Raw genomic sequence first — 13,772 nt, 5'->3', positions numbered from 1 at the left:
GAGAGACATGAACAAAGCAGCTTGTGACACACAGATACACATTTTCCAAAGAATTACTCAAACCAGTAGGTGAAACAAATGTTTGCATCTATTGGCAACAAGACTGAACTTTCTCATTTATTGGAACAAGGGTTAGAAATCAACAAACCCAAAAGGCTGTTATAGCACCAACGATAACTAGTAACAAACAATAAGTTATGATTAGAAACCATCTGAGGAGTCAGCAGCAGTCAGCTCTGGGTATGACACAAATATCTCTGGGACAAGTTCATGTAGATTGTTGCCCATGTGATCGATAAGTTAGTGTCATGAAGATAGTGAGGGATGAAAAGAGCTCCCATTGGTTCAATAACAGTATTGGGAAGTTACTAATAAAGCAGAATAAGTTGCACAGCAGAGTCAAACTAAGCCAAATTCTTATTGGCAAGCAAAAGCAATATGCAAAAACGGGCATTTCACAACAGTTATATGAAAATATTTAAACTAATGTTAAAGCAAGGCCTTACTAGTTGATCTATCAAGAAACCCTGGTCACACCAAAATAGAACATGCTGAAATAAAGGCCGAAATAACCATCCCAAATTCTGTCTTCACCACTCAGGAATTCCTATCTATGACTGTCCCACTGATGTAAAAATAATAGGTGTAAGTTTTTAAAAAAAGTGGAATGAACAGCTAAAATCATTAGATGGAGGAAAAGCCATAGAACCACTACGACTTACACTCAAGAAGTGAAGCAACTTCTAGCATCTGTCCTTGACCTATCAAAAACGTTCAATACAGTTCAGCACTGATAACGAATGAAATGGGAGCATACGGAGTATTAAGTGACTGGATAGAAAAGTGGATAGAAATTATAACACAGAGGATTGTTAATAACAGAGATATCACACTTATGACCGACTGTTTAAAGCATTTGACTTTAACACAGAAAAAAATCACCAGTTCACAACTTAGTGCTAATACAAAAAATGCTTTTTGTGCCAGTACAAAATAGAAAGGAGCAAAAGAGAAGTTGTTATAAACACAAGAAAATGTTTAGTACGTACCCGAGTACGCCATTCCCAAGTGGCAGAAGTCTGAAATAAGTTTTTCGAGCAGTGAAGTTGGATTAAGAAATAATCAGCTATGTAAGTGATGGCTGCAGATAGTAACTGATATCTTTAACAATTCTTGAAAATGTCTCTTAATTAATGTGTGGTCAATTAACACACTGCCCATAGAAATTGCGGGTGTGTTGTTCTCTAACAGTCAGTTGGTGAAGAATCTCTTAAGTGCAGTCTTTCTGATCATTACTTCATGAACCATTATTTCTGGGCAGTGATGGCTCAAAGCCAGTAGTTCGCTCTTTTAGTAATTCACAGAGCCATTAGGTGACTTGGAAAACATATTAGAGGCATGATCAGTACCCGCGAATTTGTTATTACCATGTGCTTCCGTAGCTGTCTGATCACAGAAGTTAGTTGTAAAATGGGGGACAGTTTGATGAAAAAGTTCTGGGGCCACTTGAACAATCTGGTTCCGAAATAGACAATGGTTTTGAAACCAGCTGTTATCTGCTTTTCTCCTTCACATGCAATGCAAAGAGGTCAAAAAAGTTTACTACTTCTGGGGGACTGCAGTAGTAACTATGGCCCAAATGGAATGTGTTAAGGCATTTTATAGACAGTTAGCAGGTTAGCAGTTGAGTAAGAGAGGGAAACTCAAAATACTTACAATGGAAAAAAAATAAGCCTAACAGAGACAATAACAAATGAACCACTTACAAACACATTTTCTACACTCAAATATCGGTAAGTTCATATTAAAATCTTCACAATAAAAGAAGTGCTTACACTGCTACATTGACTAAAGTCATGGGATACCTCCTAATACTGCAATGGATCTTCTTTTACCAAGCACAGAGCAGCAACTTGATGTGGCATGGACTCAAGTAGTTGGAAGTCCCTGCAGAAATACTGAGCCATGCCGCCTCTGCAGCTGTCCATAATCGCTGAAGTGTTGTCAGTGCAAGATTTTGTGCTCAACTGACCTCTTGATTATGTCCCATAAGTGTTCAATGGGATTCAGGTTGGGCGATCTGAGTGACCAAACCATTCACTCGAATTGCCCAGAATGTTCTTCAAATAAATGAATCATGGATAACTGTGACTCAGTGACATGGCACATTGTCACCTGTAAAAATTTCATCGTTGCTTGGGAATATGAAGTCCATGAATGGCTGCAAATGTCCTCGAAGTAGCTGAACATTTTTGTTAATGATCAGTTCAATTGGACCAGAGAATCTCCATATAAACAAAGCCCACATCATTATGGAACAACCACCAGCGCGCACAGTGCCTTTTTGACAACTTGGGTCCATAGCTTCATGGGGTCTGCACTATCAGCTCTTACCAACTGAAATCGGGTCGCATCTGACCAGGATACAGTTTTCCAGTTGCCAAGGGACCAAACGATATGGTCACAAGCCCAGGTGAGGTACCATAGGCGGTGTTACGCTGTTAGCAAAGACACTCTTTGTCAGTCGTCTGCTCCCACAGCCCACTAACGTAAAATTTCATCGCACTGTCCCAACTGAAACATTCGTGTATGTCCCACATTGACTTCTGTGGTTATTTTATGCAGTGTTGCTCATCTGTTAGCAATGACAACTCTACGGAAACACCGCTGCTCTCTGTCGTTAAGTAAAGGCCATTGGATGCCGCATTGTCCTTGGTGAGAGGTAATGCTTTAAGTTTGGTATTCCTGACATCTTGGAACATTTAATTATCTAGTAATTTCTAAAATGAGATGTCCCAAGTGTCTAACTCCAACTATTATTCTATCTTCAGAGTCTCAATTCCTGTCATGTGGCCCTTTTTCACATTAACCGCTTGAGTAAAAATGACTATTCCACCAATGCACTGTCCTTATATACCATGCATACGCAATACTAGTGCCACCCTTATAGGTACCTATCGCTATCCCATGCTCTTGTTACCTCAGTGTACGTAAGTCAGTTTGTAACTATCAGGTGGTAGCTCAGTGAAATGTACTGCAGTGCAGTCCAGTTAATCTCAGAGTCAATTCCACATCAGTTGTGGAAAACTATTTTTCCACTTGCCACTTTTTTTCAACCTTTGGCAATGCTTTTGCAAAATACTGAGTTGTTTTAAGTTTATGATTCAGCAATGAAACTAAATTGTGAAGCATTTATTACAGCTGCAGTATTTCACTAGCACATTGGAATATAGTGGTCAGTGCATTGTTTGATGTGCCTGAAACAGATGACACTATTAGGAGAACAGTCTGCAAAGAAAGTGCAGTAACAATACAAAATGAAGCTAACAGGAATGACAATGCAATGAGAGTAAAATTTACTGACAACGTTTACTCATAGAAATATGTTACAAAATTGGACTAAATTTACAACATGTCAGTTTGAAAGCCCGATTTTCTCTTCCATTCTCTCTGGTTCACTGCTTTGATTTCTCATTGTACCTTCAGTGTTACCATTCTTATTTCATGTTCCCCAAGTGAAACATTTTTTATGTGCACTCAAGGCTTCTTTCGTAAAATTGATTTTCACGTCAAAAAGGATTTCTATTCTTTTGTTTTTGGGAAATGATTCTAACCTCGTAGATTCAGTACCAGACTCCAGGTTTGTGCGTTGCACATTTGCTTGTAATTAGAAGTTATTTTTAATTCAAAATATGGGATGTACTGCTGTCACTGTTAAATTACAATATTGCCTTAACAACACAATGCGAACACACTTTTCTTCACCTTCAAGGAGAACAATATATTCATTTGACATTATGATTACCTACTCATTTACTGACGTGAATGAAGAGCAACATTCAGTGTTATTTTTATCTGCATCAGAACATGAAATCAACAGAAATGTAATGAATAATACTTTTAACTACCTTTCACATAGCAAATTTGTTTCAAAAAATTTACACAATTGTATTATAATGTGTTCAAAACCACCACACAACTTCGGATGATAATCTGCACTGTTATCATAGAGGTTGGAAATAAGAATAAATTGTGGTTTCAGAACTGCAATTAGGTTCTGCCCAGTTTTTGTAACAGTAGGTCTGACTAAATTACCACTTCCAGTTTTATGAATTTCAACTGCGAAAAGTTTTGGCACTGGTTTCAGCACATGTAAGTACATAGAGATGAAATGTAATACCTGAAGGTGTCCTGAAAGTACACACAGTCACGTGTGAAAGCTATCTTGGTCCTTTGTCATAATACATTTTCAAACATTTCAAATCATGATTTGTTCCCGTTGTTCTGCAAACTGAGATCAAGAATAACTAATTTCCAAGCCTCTTTTTTGTTGGCCGTAGTAACTTTTTTTTTAACTGCCCCAACACAGTTTCCACCAACAAATCTTTTTTGGCTGGGATGCAGTTTGAAGACTGCTCTTTTTCTGTTTGCTTTCCTGCAGGTTTTATAAGACGGTACCATTAATAATAAATACTATGAACCTGTGATGTATCAATAATATTTGTGGTCAAAGCAGAATAACTGTGTTGATAGTCGATTTTAGCGATGTTACCAAGCAAGTTTCTTGGTAACTTGATCAGTGGCATCTCCTTCACTGGATCCAAGTTTAGTGTTATGCAATACAGCAGTTTCCCGAACTGAGTTCAATTTCTGGACTAAGGTCAAAACTGACTTCCAATCAATGATGTTTATACAATCGGTCTTTCAATGTAGCCCTTAGAAGAAGCTACTTAGAAACAGCTTTGTGTGGACTCCATGGGTGAGTTGTACTGTTTACAGTGTATGTGAGCTTGCTGAAAAGTAGTAATCTGAAATTCTTTTGTGAAATCTCTCAAAGCTTTTAAATAAAAAAGTTATCAACTTTCTATATCTTTATTAATGTCTACGTATTTACTTCTCACCATAGTCACCCTGATGATGAACACATTTCTCCTAATGAGAGCACAGTTTGTTGATACCGTCACTGTTTAATCATTCCAATTTGTTGATAGATATAACCTATCCTCTGCTTGCACTGCTTCATCGTCATCAAAATGAAAATCTCAAAGGCATCCTTTAAGTTTTGGAAACAGATGAAAATTGGATGGGGCCAAGTCGGGACTTTATGGAGGATGATCGATGACAGTGAACCAAATGATGCACGTAACTGCAGCGACTTAGCTTTATATTGAACGTATACAGAGAAAGGCAGCCCAAATTGTCACAGGTCGGTTTGAAACGTGGAAGATTGTTACAGCGATGCTCATGAAACTGAACTGGCAGACTCCTGAAGATAATTTATGCCTATCACAAGAAAGTTTACTAACAAATTTTCATAGACCAGCTTTAAGTGATGACTCTAGGAATATATAACTCCCTATGTATTGCTCACGTAGGAATCGCGAGAACAAGATTAGAACAACTATAGCACACAGAGAGGCATTCGAACAATAATTCTTCCCACATTCCAGATGTGAATTGAATTGGACATACCCTCTGCCACACACTTCACAGTTGTTTGAAGAGTATGGACGTAGATGAGGTAGATAGTTACATTACACATCACCATGTTACATGCTGCAATTCAAAGTCCTCTAGTGGCAGAGGGCCGCAATATGTGTTACTGAAATGGTAAAAATCAACAAAATAATATGTGTAACATCTAACATCTCAACCGATATTGAGAACAGAATAAAAACCTCAGAGGGATTACTTTTCAGCATGCCCTCATATATAAATAAATCAAATGTTTTTTTATTCCAGTCTTTGATCACAATATCAATTCTTTGGTCAATGACCGGTTTCAGTCCGTAATGACCATTCTCATATCTTTTCTACACCATGTCCTAAAGTGATAAGGCCATAATGGCAATGTCAAAACATACGAAAACATGTGACGATGCTGTGCTGATTATATGTTTTGATGTTGCCATTAAGGCCTTATCACTTTAGGACATGGTGTAGAAAAGATCTGAGGATGGTCATTATGGACTGAAACCGGTCATAGTCCAAAGAATTGATATTGTGATCAAAGACTGGAATAGAAAACATTTGACAGTATTGGATCACTGTTTGTATACACAACTATGTCGCAGCTGGTGGATATATATAAATGTTGTTGCTGGTGTCATCTTCAGCCCCAGGACTTGTTTGATGCAGCAATCCACATTATTTCATCCCAAAAAATAGGGATATGAAAAGCTCATTTAAAAGATAATTGGGGAAACCGCAAAAATTCCAATACTCTCTCTGTTCTTGAGTAAAACAAGTAGTGAATCTGAGAAATAGTGAATTAGTGGGTTCTGCCTTCTAACAATACTTGTTTGTAACGACCTCTAGCAACATATATTAAATTTAGTTGGTGTCTGATTAAAGTGTAAGCAATAATTTCACTCAATAACGAAACATTAAACTTAACTACAGCATTTGTTTCACAGCTGGAAAATAACTGGTTAGAGCAAAAACTTCCAGTGCTAAAAATTTCAATTACAAAATGACACTATTTTTTTCACTGTACAGACCGATTCACGGACATACGCAAATATTTTAATAGGTTATTCTACAAGTAAAACTAAAGAAAATAGTTAATATATCATAGATCCACAAACATTTAGCTACAGAGTTATGGCTAATAATAGATTTTGCATGAAATTTAGGAACTTCGCTAATATGAAGCCATCGCAAAACTGTACGAGGTTAAGGTACAGCACGATTTCCACTTATTTTGTTGTTATTGGTCTGGTGAATCTAATAAAACATGTCCCGGATGTGTATCTGCAGTAGTTTTCCAGAACATCCCGAGAAGCAGAGATTATTATACAAGTAAATTTGTTTACTTTTGATTAAGAATGTAGAAACATTTATGTTATTGTTGGCGACCATCAGTATGAGCACTTGATATGTGAAGATGATGAGGATATTATGTATGCTGCTCAACTTAGCCCTGGTGCCAGTACACAACATATCTCTCGATGATTAGGCATTTCACAACCTAAGGTATAGTGTTCACTGAAGTACAGTAAGCTGTATCCTTACCATAAACAGAAAGTGCATCATTTACACCTGGGAGATCCTACCCTTCCCTTGGAGTTGTGCAACTGGTTAAATACCAATCGGTGGTTATACAAATACAATTTATTTACTGATGAGGAACAGTTTACTTGAGATGGTATAAACAATTTACATAACGAGCAAGTATGGTCTGAAACAAACTCACATGCAACAGTGTAAAGCAATTTCCAGCAGTGATTTAGCATAAATGTGTGGTGTGGTATAATCCACACACACTTTATTGGACCATTCATTTTCCCAGCACATCTAACGGGCGAGACGTACTTACAATTCCTTCAAGAAGAAAGGCCCCACTTGCTCAGAGATGTTCCACTCACTATGCAATTGCAAATGTATTTTCAACATGATGGCACACCTAAACATTTCACAAACGCCGTTACTCCACATTTAAATGAACATTTTCCCCAGAAATGGATTGGTTGTGGTGCTACACATCTGTGGCCACCCAGATCACCCGATTTAACACCAATGGATTTTTATGTATGGGGATGGATGAAAGACATAGTTTATGAGGAGAAAGTCAATAAACGTGAAGCATTACTTGCTCGCTTTACAAATGCAATAGATGAAATTATAAACACCCCTGTGAAACTGAAATGAGCAACAAAATCTGTTCATACATGTGCAGCTAAATGCAGTGAACTCTGTGGAGATAATTTTGAACTTTTATTGTGGATGTACTGTGAAGTTGTATGTGCAAAACTTCCTTAACACTGAGCTTCGTTTTTTCCGGTTTAACACGAATTCACATGTGCTACAGTATTATTACAAGCAGATTACCTGACACATTCGTACAATTTCAGTCAAAGTTATTATATTATTTTTCCAAAATTAAATTCTCTAAAACTTCTGTTGAAAACTTGGCATTATTGTCTGGAATTTAAAAAACAAATTGGGCCAAGTAGTTAATAAATTAAAAATTTTACGAAGTTACTTCTTTGCTTCTCTGGATGTTCTGGAAAACTGCTGCAGCGACACGTCTGGAATATGTTTTATTAGATTCACCAGACCAAAACAACAAATTAATGGGAATCATGCTTTACTTTAGCCTCGTACACTTTTGTGATGGCTTCATATTAGCAAAGTTGCTAAATTTCAGGCAAAATCTTTTATTAGCCATAACTCCGTAACTAAATATTTGCGGATCTAAGTTTATATATACTTTTAAAAACAAAGATGATGTGACTTACCGAACTAAAGTGCTGGCAGGTCGATAGACACACAAACAAACACAAACATACACACAAAATTCAAGCTTTCGCAACAAACGGTTGCTTCATCAGGAAAGAGGGAAGGAGAGGGAAAGACGAAAGGATGTGGGTTTTAAGGGAGAGGGTAAGGAGTCATTCCAGTCCCGGGAGCGGAAAGACTTACCTTAGGGGGAAAAAAGGACAGGTATACACTCTCGCGCGCACGCGCACACACACGCACACACACATCCATCTGCACATACACAGACACAAGCAGACATTTGTAAAGGCAAAGAGTTTGGGCCAAACTCTTTGCCCTTACAAATGTCTGCTTGTGTCTGTGTATGTGCGGATGGATGTGGATGTGTGTGTGTGTGTGTGTGTGTGTGTGTGTGCGCGCGCGCGCTCTTGAGTGTATACCTGTCCTTTTTTCCCCCTAAGATAAGTCTTTCCGCTCCCGGGACTGGAATGACTCCTTACCCTCTCCCTTAAAACCCACATCCTTTCGTCTTTCCCTCTTTCCTGATGAAGCAACCGTTTGATGCGAAAGCTTGAATTTTGTGTGTATGTTTGTGTTTGTTTGTGTGTCTATCGACCTGCCAGCACTTTAGTTCGGTAAGTCACATCATCTTTGTTTTTAGATATATTTTTCCCACGTGGAATGTTTCCCTCTATTATATTTATATATTTAGTTTTACTTGTAGAATATCATATTAAAATATTTGCATATCTTCATGAATCACCCTGTATAAATTGGCTGCCCTCTAGTTACAACTGATAAGTGACAACAATAACAAAGTATAAACATCAGTTTACATCCAATGAGATGTCGAATAATCTTCCCTATAGTTTAAATGGCATTACACTACCCATTAATAAACTAATCACTGTAAAGCATGTCTACTATTTCAGCTGTAAATATTTTCACATCAACATTTGCACTTAATTGAGAAGTAGAATGAAGGCTTTCACGACCGGGTGACATGGCTGTTGATATACTTTCCGGGATGTGAGGTCGTGGTCCAAGAACTTTTCTGCTCCTTACGTTTCGTCCAGAACTGCGCTGGACTTCCTCAGAGGCGCTGCTCCGCTGAGTCTTGCCAACTAAGAAGCTCCTGAAGGTCTTGTGACCATCCTACCTAGTCTTGACTTGCTCCAAGTCATGGCAACTTTTATCTTCAGGAATAATTTGAAAATCAACTTTGCACATGTTGAAATTGTCAGAAAGTAGCAGGCATTCCTATTTCCAATCTTCTACAGCAGCAGCTGTATTCTTCCCAATTAATAACACACACACACACACACACACACACACACACCAAGAAGACTAAAAAATAAATCAAAGTAGAAAATTAAGTTGACACAAAATAGGAATGCAACTACAGGAAAATCTCCCAAAATTTACAAAACTTAACACTAAAATTTTCTGCTTTCTGTATGTAAATGACCTACTAGATAATGCCACAAGCTCCGTGATTTACTGGTGATGCTGGTATGCAGAGATAAGTCACAATCTCAATAGCATTGTCATAGAACACCAATCTTGCCACTGTGTCATATTTATTTCAAGTGAAATGGTAGTCTCAGGAAATTTGAAATAACATTTGTTTCTGTCAAGTGTTCACACTAATTCTTTAATGACTAAATTGGTTGGACTGCCTAGTTATAATCAATAGTGACAGAAGATACAAACACCCACCACTCATTCATTAACTGAGCAAATGTTTCCATGTAATAAATGTAGGAGACAAAAATTATTTCCGAATGCATGTGACAGTTTCTCTGAAAGAAATTTTATTATTAAAAATGGGTACTATGCTTATTGATGGCACCTGCGCAGAAGGCAAATCTGAACAAACAATTTGATTAAACGAGATACCTATTTTCCTACTTCAGCATCTACTTCCCATAAAACATTTGATACCAAGTTCTGACAAACATTGGTGCCTTGTAAAGCACCAAACTGAAGACCAGGGTCTCTCCAGCTGTCGTAAGATCATCATCATTTGTCCCATAATTAAGGCTCCATCTTGTTTCTAATGTGTCACGATAAATGATCCAAGCTAGGTGTTATTTTGAAAATTAGTGCAGATATTTACAACTGAGTTCCTAGTCCCAAGAAAACTATCAAATTCATATCGAGAATGGCTTTTGGGTACACTAAATATACACTTCATTTCCCTTACCTTCCGACTCAAGCTATCGCCAAACTTCATCTGTTTGAGAAGTTTCTTCTCTTTATCACTAAAGCGGTTATCCTGCTCCGCGGACGTACCCTGCAAACAAAGAAACAATCCAATCAGACAACACCACGACACCAAAGTAATGGATGACAACTTACTGCATCAACATTCTGCATAGAAGAAAGTGGTAAGCTGCGTACAACTAACAGACAAAATGCAACATGCAGAAGGTACATGATAAATGAAAACAAACTGGCATAGTGCAGATGCAATCTATACCAAAATAATATACTGATAGAAACAAAATTTAACCAAAGACAATAGCTTTGAACTCTTACACAAATTAGTCCCACTTCACTGCAAACTAAACATTAGAAATTCTTGGCAGTGAAGCACATTGATAAAGCACCTAGTTCATTTGTTGCTTATACAAATTTTTTGGGTAACCATGAAACTAATGTTCTGCTTAACCAAACAGCACACAAGGGGAGTTAAAACAAAAAATAACTTTTGTGCACTTTTCAAGCACAATTATACAATTTCATACCCAGCATCATTCACAATGACAAATTGTTCACAAACATCATTCCACATGCTCTCTCATAGGTTAGAGAATAAGAAATATGAATGTAAAACAATTTTTTAGATAAACTGATAAAAAATTCAATTAAATGCAAGTACTTATTGAAATAACATCCTAATAATGCAAACGGTGAAGCTAAGATAATTAATAAGATATTTAAGGAAGCTCATGTTTGTAAGACCAAGTATCTTCTTCTAAAAATCAGGGAAAAGAATGAGAAATGCAATGGAAGTCATAAAATTGGAATGTTAAATAAAGTATTAAGCATGTAATTCATAATTTGGTGGGGGAGGGAGGGCGGGGGGAGGGGTGTGTGCAACTTAAGCTAGTAATGCACACCAGACAAACATTTTAATACAGGAGCACATTACACTCAGACAAAGCTCTGATTTGTCAACCATAAAGATTTCCATCCATAAAGGCTCCTCCATGGTTCTCTACTGTCCTGTGTCTGTGCAGCTTTCATAACCACCACCTTACAGTGGCTGTGTGCGTATGTTGTCTAACTCAAAAGGAGGCCTCTTGGCCAAAATCTTACTTGTTTAGCGGTCTTTTAATTGTGCCTACGACTCAACATCTCTATTATATGGTGAGCAGTACTCCCTCCTTTTCGTAATATTGAATTATTATTTCATCCTGGATGTTTCCACTGTTTGATTTTTTTACATCTCTCAATTACTTCCACTTTCCTCCTCCTGCCTCAAATGCCATATAAGGGACTTCAAGTTTCACATATTTCCATCACACAGCCCTTTGGTCTGTGTGTTCCTACAACAACAAACTATAACTGAATTTATGCAACCAATCATTATAGCTGTATACAATAAAGACATACTACACAACAAGGACAACTAAAGTCTCATAAATGCAACACAGTCTCCAGTGGTATCTCAAATTAAGAGCTGCTGCTTACTATTAGTTTACCAGTAATTAAATATGGGCATAATTTTCATTTAATATGCACTATGCTCATTCAAAGTATGATGTTTTTGAACGCATACATTAGCTGAATAAGCAACTCGACAGTTTCAATCACAATCTGATATTTTCATAAAAACCAAACATAGCCAACGCACTTCAAAGCTAATGAATGAACAAAAAACTCAATGTCAAACTCATTTTGTTGTTCTTTTGTATGATAATAATACATACTTAGATGTAACTCATGCTGCTGCAGTACAATACACTTCTTGAATGTTTTAGAGAAATCGAGGTTCAAAGTTTTATGAGCCTGTTGATTTGCACACCAGAGCACCAACCATCAATGTCTGTACATCTAGGTAAGTTGAGAGGCAAGAAGTCTGACCACACTCTGTTCAAGTCTACTAATTTGCCTTTTTATTATTTTCCACGAAACACATTACTACAAAAAAAATCACGTTTCTTTGTAAAGGCATAACAACAACATCAACACATTCATGAGCAGGTAACATCAAAACACAACATTTATTTACTCATACACTCATGCATGTATCAAATGGTTATCCATCATATATGCATGAAAAACACAGTATAGACGTACATCAATCACATTTTACGAATACTACGTTCTGAAACGTACATTTAATTTTTAATAATGACAGCAGAATCCCACATCAATATTTAGAAAGAATGGCCACTGAGACAATTTTTTATGCAAACCAAGCATATTTTAACATGAGAATGAATAACAAAGCTGTCAACTGATGCAGTACTACAGAATGAAGAGTTATGCAGTCTTCATACTACGATTCTCTCTCCAGCAGCAAAATACAGAAGCATTCTGTTATAACTATTTTTTGTTACTTTGCTATTAAAGCACAAATTACAAAGCAAGCACAAATGTCCCATAATACCTTTACGCCTTGCCCTACGATCTCCATAGTTCCTTTTGAAAGGAACACGATTCATCGTAGTCATAAAAGTGTTTGGTAAAAGATGAGGGAAAGAAATCTACTAGACTGAAACACTGCATAGGTAGATTTATCCAGTTGTGCTAATGGCATCGCTGGATGAGGGTGCTCTGGTATAGAATTCAACAGGTTCATTAAACCTGTTCTCAAAAACGCTCAGAAAGAGTAGCTTTTGTTATATCTAATGATGTACTAGGTCGTATGAAAGATAATCAAAATTCGTGATCCACTGGATGTATGCTTCCCTTGTAATTTTCAACCTGCATAAATTATCAAGCTTACTCTGCAACCTTTTATAAATGAATCACACAGGAAGAATTTCACTGAAACTTCCATGAAAAACCACCGTGTGCTGCAAACTGTTAAAGTTATCATAGTGTCTGTAGTTCTTACATTGTTCACCATAGGCTTACTGTTTGCTGAGGTAGAGTCTCATTTTCCACAAAATTATACAACACCTACCTCTTCCTATAGTTTAAATTCCATCAGTGTGCATAAAATGCTGTCAATAATTTTAATGAAAATGCAACTAGCAAAACTGCTAACTCTGCCCTAAAAATGTCTTTTTGTGCCTGCATTTGGAGGTAATACTGTGCTCTACTTTAAAGTGTGACATGCCAGTATCTACTCATGTGAATAAGGGATAAAGAGGAATATTCACTGCTAATCATCAGATTTGACCAATGACAAGAGGACACATCACAAAATGTTGTAAAGAACATGGCAAAAAATGCGTTAACGGTCATGATTTTTTCAAATGTGCTACACTATAGGTCAGTCTGTGTCACAACCACTTGTTTTGGTTTCCACATTTGTTGGCTTCGCCAACTAACAACCAAGCTGTGAAATACACACCACAAGAAGAGATTACTGT

At 37.1% G+C, this 13,772-nt stretch overlaps 1 protein-coding gene across 8 annotated transcripts in view; it reads right to left on the bottom strand.

Moving 5' to 3' along the window:
- The window catches only part of LOC126203356 (serine/arginine repetitive matrix protein 1), a 166,913-nt gene that overhangs the window by 148,731 nt on the left and 4,410 nt on the right, over positions 1 to 13,772 (bottom strand). For all 8 annotated transcript variants that reach the window (XM_049937646.1, XM_049937650.1, XM_049937648.1 and 5 more), the window contains exon 2: positions 10,427 to 10,516. In XM_049937646.1, the coding sequence (XP_049793603.1) occupies positions 10,427 to 10,516 (90 nt within the window). The remainder of the gene's footprint in view (positions 1 to 10,426; positions 10,517 to 13,772) is intronic.

This window comes from Schistocerca nitens, chromosome 9 (genome assembly GCF_023898315.1).
Source record: "Schistocerca nitens isolate TAMUIC-IGC-003100 chromosome 9, iqSchNite1.1, whole genome shotgun sequence".
NCBI classification, from domain to species: domain Eukaryota; kingdom Metazoa; phylum Arthropoda; class Insecta; order Orthoptera; family Acrididae; genus Schistocerca; species Schistocerca nitens.
Note: the sequence above shows the minus strand (reverse complement) of the source record. Positions and strands in the feature narration are given on the sequence as shown.